Genomic DNA, 17,808 nt, shown 5'->3' with positions numbered 1-17,808 from the left:
AAGATTCAAGAGGATGGTTCCGACCCAAGAGAAAATGTTAGCAGCACTGTGGAGAAAAGGCAGGGGAGTGGGACCAGCAACGTTGCTCTCCTGGGTGTCCCTTCTGTGTAACTACCCAACGATTTGCAAACACTGCACCAAAAACCTTTTTTTGATCTGTTTTAGGAAATGTAAACTTCCCCCCCCCCCCCGCCCCTGGCTCCATTCAATATTGCGCAACTGGAAGGGTCAAGGATCACACACTCCCTTTTAAACAAGCAGCAAGGAACTAACTTACTGTTTTGCTTTGCTTTGAAATTACAGGCTTCCCTTCCCCACTTGGTCTGTGCAGCGGATACACAGACTTCCATGGAAGCGCTTCACATCCCATTTTAAGTGAGCAGACCTCAGACTTATGATGTCAGCACCACAACAGGATGAAGATCGTCTCAAGTATTCCATTCAAGCTCCACGTTCTCAGCGTAAACCTGCTGAGGGCTTGACAGAAATATTTGTTTTAAAATTAACCACAAGGTGCAGATTAAGGACTGACATCACCACGCATTCCTCCACCACATGTTCTCAGCTGTCTCTGTGAAAGTAGAAATTATTTCAGGGAGACATCACCAAGTAGGGCACAAATGCAAACAGTCTGAGAATTGGGTAGCCAGCAAAGTACTACATGAAAAGTAACCCGAGTGAACTGGGATAAGAATTGAAGAACGTTTCCTGGTGCGGAGCAGGGCAAAGGAACACAGACTGGATGACACCAGATGCAATGGCAGATGCAAAGCAAGGCTCACCCTAAATTTCCCTTTTAAGGTCTGGATGTCACCTCAAATGGGACTTGAGCTTAGGAAATTAATGATCTGGAGTTTTCTGAATATAAACATTCCAACTCTTCGGTGCTTAAGTTAAACATCTGGCTGCTGAAATCGGGGGGGGGGGGGGGGGGGGGGGGGGCGGAAATGGTCTCAACAGGTTGCTTTTTTTCCCCGTTAAATTACTATTCTATCATCTCCTGGGCACTACGTACCGCAGCACAACAGTTGACAACAGATGTTTCAGTAAGAGTAGGGGAGGTGGTAAAAGAGGTGGAGGAGTAGCATTGTTAATCAAGGATAGTTTAACGGCTGCAGAAAGGCAGTTCGAAGGGGATCTGCCTACTGAGGTAATATGGGCCGAAGTTAGAAATAGGAAAGGAGTGGTCACTTGTTAGGAGTTTTCTATAGGCCTCCAAATAGTAATAGAGATGTGGATGAAGAAATTGCAAAACAGATTACGGATAGGTGTGGAGGTCTCAGGGTATTTGTCATGGGTGACTTTAACTTTCCAAATATTGATTGGAACTTCTATAGGTCGAACAGTTCGGATGGGGCAGGTTTTGTACAGTGTGTGCAGGAGGGTTTCCTGACACAATATGTGGATAGGCCGACAAGAGGGGGGGGGGGGGGGGGGGGGGGGACACGACGACGACACTGGATTTGGTACTAGGTAATGAACCAGGCAAAGTGTTAGATTTGTTTGTGGGAGAGCTCTTTGGAGATAGTGACCACAATTCGGTGTCTTTCGCTATTGCAAAGGAGAGGGATAGGGCCATACAGCAGGGCAAGGTTCATAATTAGGGGAGGGGTAATTAAGATGCAATTAGGCAAGAATTAGGGAGCATAAGATGGGAACAGAAACTGTCAGGGTAAGGCACAAATGAAAAGTGGAGCTTGTTCAAGGAACAAATACTGCATGTCCTTGATAGGTATGTCCCTGCCAGGCAGGGAGGAAATGGCCATGAGGGAACCATGGTTCACAAAAGAGGTTGAATGTCTTGTCAAGAGGAAAAAGGAAGCGCATGTAAGGATGAGAAAACAAGGTTCAGTTGGGTTGCTTGAGGGTTACAAGGTAGCAAGGAATGAGGTAAAAAAATGGGCTTAGGAGAGCTAGAAGGGGGCATGAGAAGTCCTTGGCGAGTCGGATCAAGGAAAACCCCAAGGTTTTTTACTCTTGTGTGAGAAATAAAAGAATGACCAGGGTGAGGTTAGGGCCGGTCAAGGACAGTACAGTAGTGGGAACTTGTGCATGGAGTCAGAAGAAATAGGAGAGGCGTTGAATGAATACTTTTCTTCAGTGTTCACCAAGGAGAGGGGCCATGTTTTTGAGGATGAGAGTGTGATACAGGCGGGTAGGCTGGAGGAGGTAGATGTTCTGAGGAAGGATGTATTAGCAATTTTGAAAAACCTTGGGGTCGACAAGTCCCCTGGGCCAGATGGTATATATCCAAGGATTCTTTGGGAGGCAGGGATGAGATTGCAGAGCCTTTGGCTTTGATCTTTGGTCCTCACTGTCCACGGGGATAGTATAGTAAGAAATCTTACAACACCAGGTTAAAGTCCAACAGGTTTGTTTCAAACACTAGCTTTCGGAGCACTGCTCCTTCCTCAGGGACATTGCCAGAGGACTGGAGAGTGGCGAATGTTGTTCCTCTGTTCAAGAAAGGGAATAGGAATGACCCTGGTAATTATAGGCCAGTTAGTCTTTCTTTGGTGGTCGGTAAGTTAATGGAAAAGGTCCTGAAGGATAGGATTTAGGACCATTTGTAAAGATGCAGCTTAATCCGGGATAGTCGACATGGATTCGTGAAGGGTAAGTCTTGCCTCACAAATTTGATTGAATTCTTTGAGGAAGTAACTAAGTGCGTAGATGAAGGTAGAGCAGTTGATATCATATACGTGAATTTTAGTAAGGCGTTTGATTAGGTTCCCCCATGGTCGGCTTATGAAGAAAGTAAGGTGTGGGATAGAGGGAAATTTGGCCAATTGGATAAGTAACTGGCTACCACATAGAAGACAGAGGGTGGTGGTGGATGGAAAATTTTCAGACTGGAGACCAGTTACCAGCGGTGTACCACAGGGATCAGTGCTGGGTCCTCTGCTATTTGTGATTTTTATCAATGACTTGGAGGAGGGGATGAAGGGTGGGTCAGTAAATTTGCTGATGACACCAAGATTGGTGGAGTACTGGATGAGGTGGAGGGCTGTTGTAGGCTACAAAGAGACATTGATAGGATGCAGAGCTGGGCCGAAAAATGGCAGATGGAGTTTAACCCTGATAAGTGCGAGGTGATTCATTTTGATAAAAAAAATTTGAATGCGGATTACAGGGTCAACGGCAGGGTTCTGAGGAATGTGGAGGAACAGAGAGATCTTGGGGTTCATGTCCACAGATCTCTGAAGGTTGCCACTGAAGTGGATAGAGCCGTGAAGAAGGCCTATAGTGTGTTAGTGTTTATTAACAGGGGGCTTGAGTTTAAGAGCTGCGGGGTTATGCTGCAACTGTACATGACCCTGGTGAGACCACATTTGGAGTATTGTGTGCAGTTCTGGTCACCTCACTATAGGAAGGATGTGGAAGCATTGGAAAGGGTGCAAAGGAGATTTACCAGGATGCTTCCTGCTTTGCAGGATAGGTCTTATGAGGAAAGGTTGAGGGAGCTAGGGCTTTTCTCTTTGGAGCGGAGGAGGATCAGAGGCAACTTAATAGAGGTTTATAAGATGATGAGGGGGATAGATAGAGTGGACGTTCAGAGACTATTTCCTCGGGTGGATGTTGCTATTACAAGGGGGCACAACTATAAGGTTCAGGGTGGGAGATATAGGAGGGATGTCCGAGGTAGGTTCTTTACTCAGAGAGTGGTTAGGGTGTGGAACGGACTGCATGCTGTGATAGTGGAGTCGGACACTTTAGGAGCTTTCAAGCGGTTATTGGATAGGCACATGGAGAACACCAGAATGACAGGGAGTGGGATAGCTTGATCTTGGTTTCGGAAAATGCTCGGCACAACATCGAGGGCCGAAGGGCCTGTTCCGTGCTGTACTGTTCTACGTTCGACTCCATCCCAATGTTTCCACTGAATGCTTGGAAACCCCACACTACACACGACTGTGACACCCAACGTAAACACCCCCAGCTGCCTTAGTCCCTCCCATCCGCAATCCGTTCCCTGCCTCTCCACGTGGAATCACGATGGGGTATGGTTTGGGTGGAAACAATTAGCCTCTGGGAGCTCAATGTAGTGACCATGTGAGAATTCAAGTATCAAGTGGGGGGAGTTGGCTATTTAATTAACCGGGACATCACAAATGACCCCTAATCCTGCCCGCTCGAGGCAGTGACACTTTCTAAACTTGATTAGCAGGTCCCCTATATAACTTTTCCCTTTCCAACCCAAATATACCAAGGCAATTACGGTCTAATGTCACTCTAAGAACTTGCAATTATACAGCATCGCCAATGATTTCAGGATGTAGCAAAACATGTTATAGTCCTCCAGCTAAGAACAACCAAGTCAATACAGATTGGTAATTAAACTTGGAGAACTCTAGTAATCTACTTTGCTCAGCAGCACACTGCTTTTATACACTGAGTAATGGGGGAGAACTTCATGCCAATTCAATGACAGACATCTTAGCTCCCATTTAAAATGTTCTGAGTCCTTGAGAAAATATTCATTTGCCAGTTCTCCCAGATTTCCCCCTCACTCTACCCTTTTCTGATCTAATCATTTCAACTGTACAGCACGAAGACATGCCCCTGAAGCATGTCTGTGACTGCCAAAGTCTACCCAATGGCCCCAAGTCCCCACCACACAAGCTTGTAGCAATTCTGTGGAGTAGTTTCATGAGAACACTGATGGTTTGGACAACATACACCAGCTCTCAGCCCACAGGTAACACAGAGCACCAGGTTACTACATTCAACATTTACACTAGCAAAAACAACAGCAACCCCCACAACCTTCAACCACAGCACAATATGAAATGCAACCAGATCCAGGCCCACATCTGTCCTGCACTGTGCTGGAGGCTGTTTAAAAAGCAGCAGTGATGAAAGCCACCAGATCAGATAATCAGCATTCCAGCTCAGCAATCGGACACGGCCTTAACTACTAGAATGTGGGCAACCTTAGCCAGAAGAGACTACAAGCTGGGGACAACGCAAATTTAACGGCCGATAAATACGCAAATTGAGAAAAAACCAGAATGAAACGGGGGCGGCCAGTAAGAATCGCCCAAGAATTACAGACCTCCAGCTTTATGACAACGCACAAAATGACCAGATACCATGTGCAATTTGGGGAAAATAACATACTCGAGAGAAAGGGTGCAATTTGACCAAAGGTTCAGATGAAGTTGGAAAGTTCAAGTCAAAATGTTACTTGACCCCCCCAAAGGGAAGATCACTCCTGGGCATCCATTCCCTTTATTTAATTACAAAAATATGGATTATGCCATCGACATTTGAAAACCGTTTTGATGACAGCTCCACTCAGCAGCAGCTATCACCTCCTCCGCGGTTATCGCTGACGCAGTTTACCCTCCCTCCCACCAACCCTCTGCAATCGCTGCCACTTATGAAGAAACACCCGCCTCAGGAGAGAAGAGTGGCCTCGCACGCTGGGTGTAGCTAATACTTTGCTTCCATTTAGTGGTGTGCCTGACTGCAGCACGCGAGTCAGTCTGCAAACAACATCCTGCACTTTATATACATTCCAACACTTGCACAACAGAATTCTGTAGGAGTGCTCTTTCCTAGGCCCAGCACAGATGGAGGCCATGCAGCCCATTGTGGTAACTATCCAATTAGTCCCCACTTCCTCTGGTCCTGCCCCAGGACTTCCTCTTCAGTAAGTATTTGTCTAACACCAGAATGAACGTTACCATTGAGTCTCCTCGTCCCACCCTCTGGAGCAGTGCATTCCGGATCACGATCATTGCAAAAGAATGTTGTTCCTCTCCCCTTTGCTGCTTTTGCCAGTGTTATTTTGAGGATACCCCTTGTGTTTTGTTAACAATTTTCTTCTTCCTTCCAATATGAACAAAACAAGCACGTCGGTGCACTGCTGGTTTGAAAAGATATTCTGTATCACGGACCATGATTTTTATTTTGGTCCTTTCCTTCCCCCCCGCAGTAAAATCACAACCACACACCCCACCTCCCCAACTTCTCCCTTCCAACACCAATAAGCTCGCAAGGCTTTAAATGAGCCCAGGGACTCAAAAAAAGGTGTTCAGTTACTGGTAACAGAACAACAAACTCTCAAATAACACGCCTAGAAAGTATTCTTCTCACTCCTTCAAACACTTTCATCCTAGAAACAGTAGCAATGAGATCACTGGGACATACAAAGACAAGGTTCAGAAGATTCTTTCTCCCTATTCTTCACCCCCCTCCCTTTCATTTTCTGTTGGGTAAGAAAATTCATCCGCTAACCTTTAAGATCCTGAGGGGTATTGACAGGATGGATGTGTGGAGAGGATGCTTCCTCTTGTCGGGGAATCTAGAACGAGGGGGTCACTGTTTAAATGTGACGTGTCGCTCATCTAAAACGGAGAAGAGGAGAACTTTCTTTTCTCAGAGGGCCGAGAGTCTCTAGAACTCTCTTCCTCAGAGCGGAAGCAGAACCTTTGAATGTTTTCAAGGTAGAGCGAGACAGATGCTTTATTCACAAGGAGGTGAAAGGTTATGGGAGGTGAAAGGTTATGGGGGGTGGTAGGCAGGAATGTGGGGTTGAGGTTTGAATCAGATCAGCCGTGATCTGGCAGAGCAGGCTCGCCAGGCTGAATAGTCTACTCCTTCGTCTAATTCGGATGCTCTTCTGAGTTCCAGACAAGAGTGGCCGCCAGACAGACAAGGAAGACCAGGCAGGTAGCTGGGGAACCCCAACTACACCTTACTCCCCGACCTGGTCCCAGTTCAGAATGCCTAGGAATTCTCCTGCTCCAAATTCATATGTTATGTAACAGATCAAACTTAAAACAGAACACTTAAAATTTGATAACTTATTTTTTTTAAAACCTCGAGACATAAGATCACCCTTGGTGAGATTCTGTCCCAAATCCAATGCGATCCTACACTCGGGGAGGCACAGTGCTTCATAGCTCCAGGGACCCGGATTCGATTCCCGGCTTGGGTCACTGTCTGTGCAAAGTCTGCACATTCTCCCTGCGTCTGCGTGGGTTTCCTCCGGGTGCTCCGGTTTCCTCCCACAGTCCCGAAAGGTGTGATTGTTAGGCGAATTGGACATTCTGAATTCTCCCTCCGTGTACCTGAACTGGCACCGGAATGTGGCGACTAGGGGATTTTCACATAAACTTCATTGCAGTGTTAATGTAAGCCTACTTGTGACAATAAAGATGATTAATTACTGCTTGGCAAAGCTGGTGAGTGATTCCCCAATCAGAGCCTCTCTTCTGCAGTGCAAGATCTACAAATGACACAGGATCACATAGAAACAAATAACAAAGAAAAGTACAGCACAGGAACAGGCCCTTCGGCCCTCTAAGCCTGCGCCGACCATGCTGCCCGTCTAAACTAAAATTTTCTAAACTTCCGGGGTCCGTATTCCTCTATTCCCATCCTATTCATGTATGTCAAGATGCCCCTCAAACGTCACTATAGCCCCTGCTTCCACCGCCTCCTCTGGCAGCGAGCTCCAGGCACACAGTACCCTCTGTGTAAAAAAACTTGCCTCGTACATGTCCTCTAAACCTTGCCCCTTGCACCTTGAACCTATGCCCCCTAGTAATTGACCCCTCTACCCTGGGAAAAAGCCTCTGACTATCCACTCTGTCTATGTCCCTCATAATTTTGTAGACCTCTATCAGCTCGCCCCTCAACCTCCTTCGTTCCAGTGAGAACAAACCGAGTTTATTCAACCTCTCCTCAAAGCTAATGCCCTCCATACCAGGCAACATCCTGGTAAATCTCTTCTGCACCCTCTCTAAACCCTCCACATCCTTATGGTAGTGTAGCGACCAGAATTGAACACGATACTCCAAGTGTGGCCTAACTAAGGTTCTATACAGCTGCAACATGACTTGCCAATTTTTATACTCAATGCCCCAGCCAATGAAGGCAAGCATGCCGTATGCCTTCTTGACTACCTTCTCCATCTGTGTTGCCCCTTTCAGTGACCTGTGGACCTGTACACCTAGATTTCTCTGACTGTCAATACTCTTGAGGGTTCTACCATTCTCTGTATATTACCTATGTTTGAAAAATGACTGCTTTGAAGAGATCACAGCATTCAAGAACCTATAACCATTTTATCTGACCCTTGTTTCTTCCAAGACTCCATTACACCTTCTCCTTTCCCAGGTCACATTGTCCTTCTTGCTTCCCAGATCCAACATCCTCACCTCCTCTCCCACCAATTCTAGGGCCCAAACCTCACACTCCCCCAAAAGCTTATCACAATACTAAAGGACAGGAAAGGAAGATGGTGAAGTTAATCTCTCCCACCTGGGGACCAATATAATCAGCAGCCTATCTATCTTCATTCATCGCCTTCAAGTATGTCTCTGTGACAGGCCCGTACACTCTACTAGTCATCGTGCGTGCCCCCCCCCCCCCCCGGAGCCTTTCACACTTTCCTATCAATACCCCACAATGCTCTTCCTTCCCCCCCACCAACAATTTTCAACCTGTAATCCTTAACTCTTCTCCCAGTGTCACAGAATGATGCGGTATTGGAGGTCATTTCACCATCATGGCTTTTTGAAAGAGCTTTTCAATTCGTCCCACCGACGCCCCTTCCTTCTGGACCTGCCAGATGTATTCACCTTTCAAGTACCTGTCCAATTCTCTTTTAAATATTATATTGAATCTGCTTCCACCATCCTTTCAGGCACTGCATTCCAGTGAAAAACAAAACTCATTTGTACAAAACAATTGCCTCTCATTTCGCCTCATTACCTTCAATCCGTTTCCTCTGGCTGCTGACCTCTTCACGACTGGAAACTCTGGTAACTGGACACCACCTTTACTATCAAACCCTTGATGATTTTGAACATCTTAATTAACCATCCGTGCTCCGAGGAGAGCAAATCCACTCACTCCACATTACTGAAAACCCTCATCCTTGTAAATCTCCTCTGTAACCATCCCCAAGGCCTCAAAATGCTTGGTAAATTGTGGTGCCCACAATAGTCTACCTGGCCGAGACCCAACCAGTGATTAAAGCAGCCTTTTCACAGAATAATTACAGGATGAGACCATTTGGCCCATCGAACCTTCTTAAAAGATTTTGTTTTGTTACAGAACATGCTGCGTAAATACAAGTTTATATCACCTATTCTTCCCATCAAATTCCTGCCTCTCTCCTCCTCCACTCATTTTCTCTCCCAAAATCATTGCCCTCTTCCTTCACTCAGCTCTGTCCTTCACTCAGCTCTGTCTTTCACTCCCTCTCCTTCAATGCATCGCACAAGAATACAGAAACTGGGGGCAGGAAAACCATGGCTGAATCATTATGTGTGAAGCTTCATGACCAGACACATCCTAGACCTCCATTCCATTCCATAAGTCATGTAACCTCCGGGAGAGGCCAAGAAAAAAGCAGAGGCTCAGGTTCAAAAAGGAGGGAAAAATCTGGAACATTCCTCTGACTCCCATCACACCCGCTCTTCCCTCGTTTTCCAATCTGCTTCGCCTCATGTCCAGTTCATTCAGCCCGCTTTATCCCAGACACACATACATCGCCCCCAGACACACACCCAGCCCCCCCAGACACACACCCAGCACCCCCCAGACACACACACATACCCAGCCCCCCTCCCCCCTGCACACACCCCGCCCCCCTCCCTCCCACACACACACACAAGCCCCCCTACAAACACACACCCAGCCCCCCCACACACACACCCAGCTCCCCCCACACACACCACCCAGCCCCCCCACACACACACACCCAGCCCCCCCACACACACCCAGCTCCCCCCACACACACCCAGCTCCCCCCCACACACACACCCAGCCCCCCCCCCCACACACACACCCAGCTCCCCCCACACACACACCAAGCTCCCCCCACACACATACCCAGCTCCCCCCACACACACCCAGCCCCCTCACACACACACCCAGCTCCCCCCCCCACACACACACACACCCAGCCCCCCCCACACACACCCAGCCCCCCCCACACACACCCAGCCCCCCCCACACACACCCAGCCCCCCCCCCACACACACACACCCAGCTCCCCCACACACACACACCCCCAGCTCCCCCCACACACACCCAGCTCCCCACACACACACACACACCCAGCTCCCCCACACACACACACCCAGCTCCCCCCACACACACACCCAGCTCCCCCCACACACACACCCAGCTCCCCCCCACACACACACCCAGCTCCCCCCACACACACCCAGCTCCCCCCACACACACACCCAGCCCCCCCCCACACACACCCAGCTCCCCCCACACACACACCCAGCTCCCCCCACACACACACCCAGCTCCCCCCACACACACACCCAGCTCCCCCCACACACACACCCAGCTCCCCCCACACACACCCAGCCCCCTCACACACACACCCAGCTCCCCCCCCACACACACACACACCCAGCCCCCCCCACACCCACCCGCTCCCCCCACACACACACCCGCTCCCCCCACACACACACCCGCTCCCCCCACACACACACCCAGCTCCCCCCACACACACACCCAGCCCGCCCGCCACACACCCAGCTCTCCCCACACACCCAGCCCCCCCCCACACACACACCCAGCCCCCCCACACACACACACCCAGCCCCCCCACACACACACACCCAGCTCCCCCCACACACACCACCCAGCTCCCCCCCACACACACCCAGCCCCCCCACACGCACACCCAGCCTCCTCCCACACGCACACCCAGCTCCCCCCACGCACCCAGCTCCCCCCACGCACCCAGCTCCCCCCACGCACCCAGCTCCCCCCACACACCCAGCTCCCCCCACACACCCAGCTCCCCCCACACACACACCCAGCTTCCCCACACACACACCCAGCTTCCCCCACACACACACCCAGCTTCCCCCACACACACACCCAGCCCCCCCCACACACACCCAGCTCCCCCTACACACACCCAGCTCCCCCCCACACACACCCAGCTCCCCCCACACACATCCAGCTCCCCCCACACACATCCAGCTCCCCCCACACACATCCAGCTCCCCCCACACACCCACCCACACACACACCCCCCCCCACACACCCCCCCACACCCCAGCCCCCTACCCCCCCCCCCGCACACACACGCAGCCCTTGCACCCACACACACACCCAGCCCCCCCACACACACACATACACAGCCAGCCCCCCTACCCCCCGCACACACACCCAGCCCCCCTCCCTCCCACACACACCAGCCCCCCCCCCCACACACACACACACACACACACACCACCCAGCCCCCACACACACACACACACCAGCCCCCCCCACCCACACACACACACACACACACACACCCCCCACACACACACATACAGCCTGCCCCACACACACCCAGCCCCCCCCCACGCACACCCAGCTCTACCCACCCACACACCCACCCCACACACACACCCCCCCACCCACACACCACGCCCCCCCACCCACACCCAGCCCCCCCACACACGCACACCCAGCCCCCCCGCACACACCCAGACCCCCCCCCCCGCACACACCCAGACCCCCCCCGCACACACCCAGACCCCCCCCCGCACACCCAGACCCTCCCGCACATGCCCAGACCCTCCCGCACACACCCAGACCCCCCCCCGCACACACCCAGACCCCCCACCCACACACCCTCCTTCTCCCACCCACACCCAGCCCCCCCTCACACACACCCGCTCCCCCCCACACACACACCCAACTCCCCCCACACACACACCCAGCCCGCCCGACACACACCCAGCTCTCCCCATACACACCCAGCCCCCCCCCACACACACACCCAGCCCCCCCACACACACACCCAGCTCCCCCCACACACACACCCAGCCCCCCCACACACACCCAGCCCCCCCACACGCACACCCAGCCTCCTCCCACACGCACACCCAGCTCCCCCCACGCACCCAGCTCCCCCCACTCACCCAGCTCCCCCCACACACACACCCAGCTTCCCCCACACACACACCCAGCTTCCCCCACACACACACCCAGCTTCCCCCACACACACACCCAGCCCCCCCACACACACACACCCAGCCCCCCCCACACACAACCAGCTCCCCCCACACACACCCAGCTCCCCCCCACACACACCCAGCTCCCCCCCACACACCCAGCTCCCCCCACACACATCCAGCTCCCCCCACACACCCCCACACACACCCCAGCCCCCTTCCCCCCCCCCCGCACACACACGCAGCCCTTGCACCCACACACACCCAGCCCCCCCACACACACACATACACAGCCAGCCCCCCTACCCCCCGCACACACACCCAGCCCCCCTCCCTCCCACACACACCAGCCCCCCCTACAAACACACACCCAGCCCCCACACACACACACACACACACACACACACACACACACACACCCAGCTCTACCCACCCACACACCCACCCCCCACACACACACCACACACCCCCACCCACACACCACGCCCCCCCACCCACACCCAGCCCCCCCACACACGCACACCCAGCCCCCCCCGCACACACCAAGACCCCCCCGCACACACCCAGACCCCCTCCGCACACACCCAGACCCCCCCCGCACACACCCAGACCCCCCCCCCGCACACACCCAGACCCCCCCCGCACACACCCAGACCCCCCCCGCACACCCAGACCCTCCCGCACACACCCAGACCCTCCCGCACACACCCAGACCCCCCCGCACACACTCAGACCCCCCACCCACACACCCTCCTTCTCCCACCCACACACCCAGCCCCCCCTCACACACACCCAGCCCCCCACACACACCCAGCCCCCCCCCCACACACACACCCACCCCCCCCCCACACACACACCCACCCCCCCCACACACACACCCACCCCCCCCACACACACACCCACCCCCCCCCACACACACCCACCCCCCCCACACACACCCACCCAGTCCCCCCACACACACACACCCAGCCCCCCCCACACACACACACCCAGCCCCCCCCACACACACACACCCAGCCCCCCCCACGCACACACCCAGCCCCCCCACACACACACCCAGCCCCCCCCCCACACACACCCAGCCCCCCCCCACACACACCCAGCCCCCCCCACACACACACCCAGTCCCCCCCCACACACACCCAGCCCCCCCACACACACACCCCCAGTCCCCCCCCACACACACCCCCAGTCCCCCCCCACACCCAGTCCCCCCCCCACACACACCCAGCCCCCCCACACACACACCCCCAGTCCCCCCCCCACACACACCCCCAGACCCCCCCCACACACACCCCCAGTCCCCCCCCACACACACACCCAGCCCCCCCCCCACACACACACCCAGCCCCCCCCCCAACCACCGCCCCAAACCACCCCCCCCCCCCAAACCACCCCCCCACCACCCCCCCCCCCCCCCCCCCCACACTCCCTGCCATCCTCCCCACTTCTCCAGGGGGCGGCAGGCTCACGTGGGAATCTAACCTAGTCAGCGTGAGGCCCTCAGAGTGGGAACAGCAGGGGGGGAGGGGGGGGGGTCGCGGGGCAAGTGTGCCCAAACCCGGTACTTTAGCGCATTAGCTGCAACCAGCTTGGATGAGGGTCGATCACCCAAACCAGCCGCCCGACAGACAGACAGCTGAGGTCCTGTTCAAACTTGCACCACACCTGTTAAAATCCAGAAGCAAAGGGGAGGACATCCCGCCCCCATTCCAATCCCGGAGCACGGGGTGGGGACAGACCCCGCCACCCATCAGATCCGGGAGTGAGGGGCGTAGATCCCGCACTCTTCCATTACAGGAGCAGGGGAGGTAGATCCCGCTCCTGTTCCAATCCAGGAACCGGGCTGGGGGTTCGATCCCGCCGGGAGAGGGGGGTGGGGGATCGATTCCGCCGGGGGGGGGGGGTTCGATCCCGCCGGGAGAGGGGGGTGGGGGATCGATCCCGCCGGGAGAGGGGGTGGGGGATCGATCCCGCCGGGAGAGGGGGGTGGGGGATCGATCCCGCCGGGAGAGGGGGGTGGGGGATCGATCCCGCCGGGAGAGGGGGGTGGGGGATCGATCCCGCCGGGAGAGGGGGGTGGGGGATCGATCCCGCCGGGAGAGGGGGGGGGGGGATCGATCCCGCCGGGAGAGGGGGAGCAGATCTCCTGGGGTGTAGCTCAAGGGGGGTGGGTGGGGTGTAGAATCTGGGGCGGGGGGGGGGGGTGTAGATCCCAGGGGGCTGTGGGAGAGGTGTAAAGAGGGGTGCAAATCCCGGGGGGGGGGTAAAAATCCCGGGGGAGGAGAGGAGATCCGGCGGGGGGGGGGGGGGGGGGGGTTTGTAGATTAGAGGGGGGGGGGGGGGGGTAGATCCCGGGGAGGGCGGCGGGGTGTAGATTCCGGGGAGGGGGGGGGTAGATTCCAGGGGGGGGGGGGGGTTGTAGATTAGAGCGGGGGGGGGGGGTAGATCCCGGGGAGGGCGGCGGGGTGTAGATTCCGGGGGGGGGGGGGGTGTAGATTCCGGGGGGGGGGGGGGGTGTAGATTCCGGGGGGGTAGATCCCGGAGGGGGAAGCGGAGATAGATCCCGGGTTGGGGGGGGGGGGTTGTAGAATCGGGGGGGGGGGGGGAGGGGGTTGTAGATCCCAGGCCCAGTGTAGATCTGTGGGGGGGTGGGGGGGTTGCAGATCCCGGGGAGGGGGGTGCGGTGGGGGAGGGGGTTGACAGTTCCCCGGATTGGGGGGGGCAGCTCCCTGGGTGGAGGGGGGGGGGGCAGCTCCCGGAGTTTGGGGGGGGGGGGGCAGCTCCCCTGGCTGGGGGTGGGGGCAGCTCCCCGGGTTGGGGTGGGGGCAGCTCCCCGGGTTGGGGGGGCAGCTCCCCGGGTTGGGGGGGCAGCTCCCCGGGTTGGGGGGGGGGCAGCTCCTCGGGTTAGGGGGGGGGCAGCTCCAAGTCATCCCGCATCCAGGGCAGCTCCACATCCCCCACCCCCCCCCCCCCCCCCCCCCCCCCCCCAGCCAAAGGAAACTTTCAGCATCGCCCTCCCACCAAGAAATACACAACTCCCCCCGGTCTCTCAACAAGGCCAAACAAACCTGCAAACACCTCCCCCCCCCACCCCCCAGGCACTGTGTCTGAATTCATCTGGGGTTTGCATTTTTATTTGGAAAAGGAGAAAGGGTAGGGGGAGGAATGGGTGCTTACACATTGTGTGTACCCTTTTGTTTTTGGGGGTGGGCTGTAGAGAGAGCAGGAGCAGCACAAAGTGAGAGTGTGAGAGAGGGAGTGTGAGTGAGTGACTGTGAGAGAGAGTGAGAGAGAGTGTGTGAGAGGGAGGGAGTGAGCGAGTGACTGTGAGAGAGAGAGTGAGAGAGTGAGTGAGTGACAGAGAGAGAGTAAGTGAGAAAGTGAGAGAGGGAGTGTGAATGAGTGAATGAGTGACTGTGAGAGAGAGTGCGTGAGAGAGAGTGTGAGTGAGTGACAGAGAGAGAGTGAATGAGAAAGTGTGAGAGAGGGAGTGTGAGTGAGTGAGCGACTGTGAGAGAGAATGAGAGAGTGTGAGAGGGAGTGTGAGTGACTATGAGAGAGAGTGTGAGAGAGGGAGTGAGTGAATGAGACTGAGTGAGTGGAGAGAGAGTGCGTGAGAGTGTGTGTGAGAGTGAATGAGAGTCAGTGAGTGTGTGTGAGAGAGTGAGTGAATGAGGGACTGAGTGTGAGTGAGTGCGTGTGAGAGTGAGAATGTGTGAGAGTGAGAGAGGGAGAATGTGAGTGAGTGAGAGAGAATGTGAGTGAGTGAGTGAGAGAGTGTGTGAGTGAGAATGTGAGTGAGAGAGAGTGAGAATGTGAGAGAGTGAGAATGAGAGAGAGAATGTGAGAGTGAGAATGTGAGTGAGTGAGAGAGTGTGAGTGAGAATGTGTGAGTGAGAGTGAGAATGTGAGAGTGAGAATGTGAGTGAGAGAGAGAATGTGAGTGAGAATGTGAGTGAGTGAGTGTGAGTGAGAATGAGTGAGAATGTGTGAGTGAGAGAGAGTGAGAATGTGTGAGTGAGTGAGAATGTGAGAGAGAGAGAGAGAATGTGAGTGAGAATGTGAAAGAGAGAGAGAGAGAGAGAACGTGAGTGAGAATGTGAGTGAGTGAGATTTGTTTGCAGCGGGAGGCAGCTTATTTTTTTTACAGAGTGTACGGCAGACAGGACGGTTGCACCCAACCCAATGCAAACTCACTCACCGGCCAGACGAATTGGAAGGGGATGGTGAAGGTGGCGGCGGTGCCCCTGTCGGGCAGGGAGAAGGTGTTCTCCCCCAGCACCGGGGTGGAGGCGCTGCCGAAGGTGCAGGTGCCGCTGCCGGCGATGCGAGCCTGGTACTCCTTCAGGCAGATCTTGAAGTAGGTGTCGCACACGTCCCGGGTGCACCTCCGGTCCAGGGGGTTCCTGGGGCCATCGCAGCAGCTGCCGTCCTCCAGCTCGCCGTTCACGTTTTGCACCGATTTAAACTTGACCTGGAAAGAGCCCGTTGCAAAGGACTCCTGGAGAGAAGCCGAAAGGGAGGGAGGGTAAAGATAAAACAAGCCAGCATTAGATTAGGCAGGGTGGCAATGAGACTCAGCAAAGTAGAGAAGGGAGAGAGGGAGGGGGTGAAAATGGATAAATATCAATGCAATGCAGCATTATTTCACTGCATACCTCAATCCAGAAAGTTGACAGCAAAGCGCCTGCAACGAGAAGATGATAAATCCCTTTAAAATCCAGCATGCCTTCGCCCCTCTCTCTGCTCGCTTTGATAATAAACCTCCCAAAGAGCCAGAACCGCTCACGGTCCCAGCCGCGGGACTATCCACACTGCCTGCTTTTCTTGCAATGCAACGAATCCCAAGGACTGGGGTTATTTTTTTCCCCTCCTCCCCTTCCTTCCCTCCCTCCTACCTACCCGCTACCTCCCCTACCTATGATAAACACACACAGGCAAAGTGTCTGGGCTGGCTTGGAGCAAGTGCTGGCTCTGGATCAGAAAGGGGTGGGATCTGGGCTGTGGAGAGGGAAGGAGGGAGGGTGTGAAATGCCAGCCTTGCTTAGCCCAGGCAGCAGCCAGAGGGAGAGATTAGGACCAACCAGAGGGAGCTGGGACTGTCCCTCTTCAGCACTGGCTACAAGGGAGAAAGAAATTCTCAGGGTCCCCCCCGACCCTGCTCAGCACGGGTTGTACAGGGGGTGGAGATTGTCAGCCTGGCTTCGGCACTTTTGGTTTTAGCACGGAGTTTCAGGGTAGGATTTGAACTAGATCTCGAACGTCAGGACTGGAACCAGGTTAGCACAGATTTAGAAACATTCAGCACAGATGGGTTTAGTATGTTTGAGGGGAGAATTAGACTGGATTTAGCACAGGTTTGAGGTCAGGGTTTGGAAGTTTTAAGACCAGGTTGATGCAAAAATAAAATAGATCTCACACGGGTTTCATGGGGAAAATGGACCAGCTTTGACAAGTGTGAGGATAGGGTTAGGATTAGGTTTAGCAGGGGTTTGGACTGGGGTTAGCCCCGGGTTTGAGGGGTTTGGACTGGGGTTAGCCCCGGGTTTGAGGGGTTTGGACTGGGGTTAGCCCCGGGTTTGAGGGGTTTGGACTGGGGTCAGTACGGGTTTGAGGGGTTTGGACTGCGGTTAGCCCCGGGTATGAGGGGTTTGGACTGGGGTTAGTACGGGTTTAAGGGGTTCGGACTGGGGTTAGCCCCGGGTATGAGGAGTTTGGACTGGGGTTAGCCCCGGGATTGGACTGGGGTTAGCCCCGGGTTTGAGAGGTTTGGACTGGGGTTAGCCCCGGGATTGGACTGGGGTTAGCCCCGGGTTTGAGAGGTTTGGACTGGGGTTAGCCCCGGGATTGGATTGGGGTTAGCCCTGGG

General features: G+C 54.8%; 1 protein-coding gene across 2 annotated transcripts in view; it reads right to left on the bottom strand.

Annotated features, from left to right (window-relative positions):
• The window catches only part of jag2b (jagged canonical Notch ligand 2b), a 212,022-nt gene extending 195,191 nt beyond the window's left edge, over positions 1-16,831 (bottom strand). The window contains exons 1-2 of one of the 2 annotated variants that reach the window (XM_038822142.1): positions 16,598-16,831; positions 16,141-16,440 (exon numbers count right to left, since the gene is read on the bottom strand). In XM_038822142.1, coding sequence (XP_038678070.1) covers positions 16,141-16,440; positions 16,598-16,666 — 369 coding nt within the window. In that variant the 5' untranslated portion in view covers positions 16,667-16,831. The remainder of the gene's footprint in view (positions 1-16,140; positions 16,441-16,597) is intronic. The other variant, XM_038822133.1, reaches the window with a different exon arrangement.
• Between the last annotated feature and the right edge of the window lie 977 nt (positions 16,832-17,808).

This window comes from Scyliorhinus canicula, chromosome 2 (assembly GCF_902713615.1).
Source record: "Scyliorhinus canicula chromosome 2, sScyCan1.1, whole genome shotgun sequence".
NCBI classification, from domain to species: domain Eukaryota; kingdom Metazoa; phylum Chordata; class Chondrichthyes; order Carcharhiniformes; family Scyliorhinidae; genus Scyliorhinus; species Scyliorhinus canicula.
This window is presented reverse-complemented; position numbering and strand designations above follow the sequence as displayed.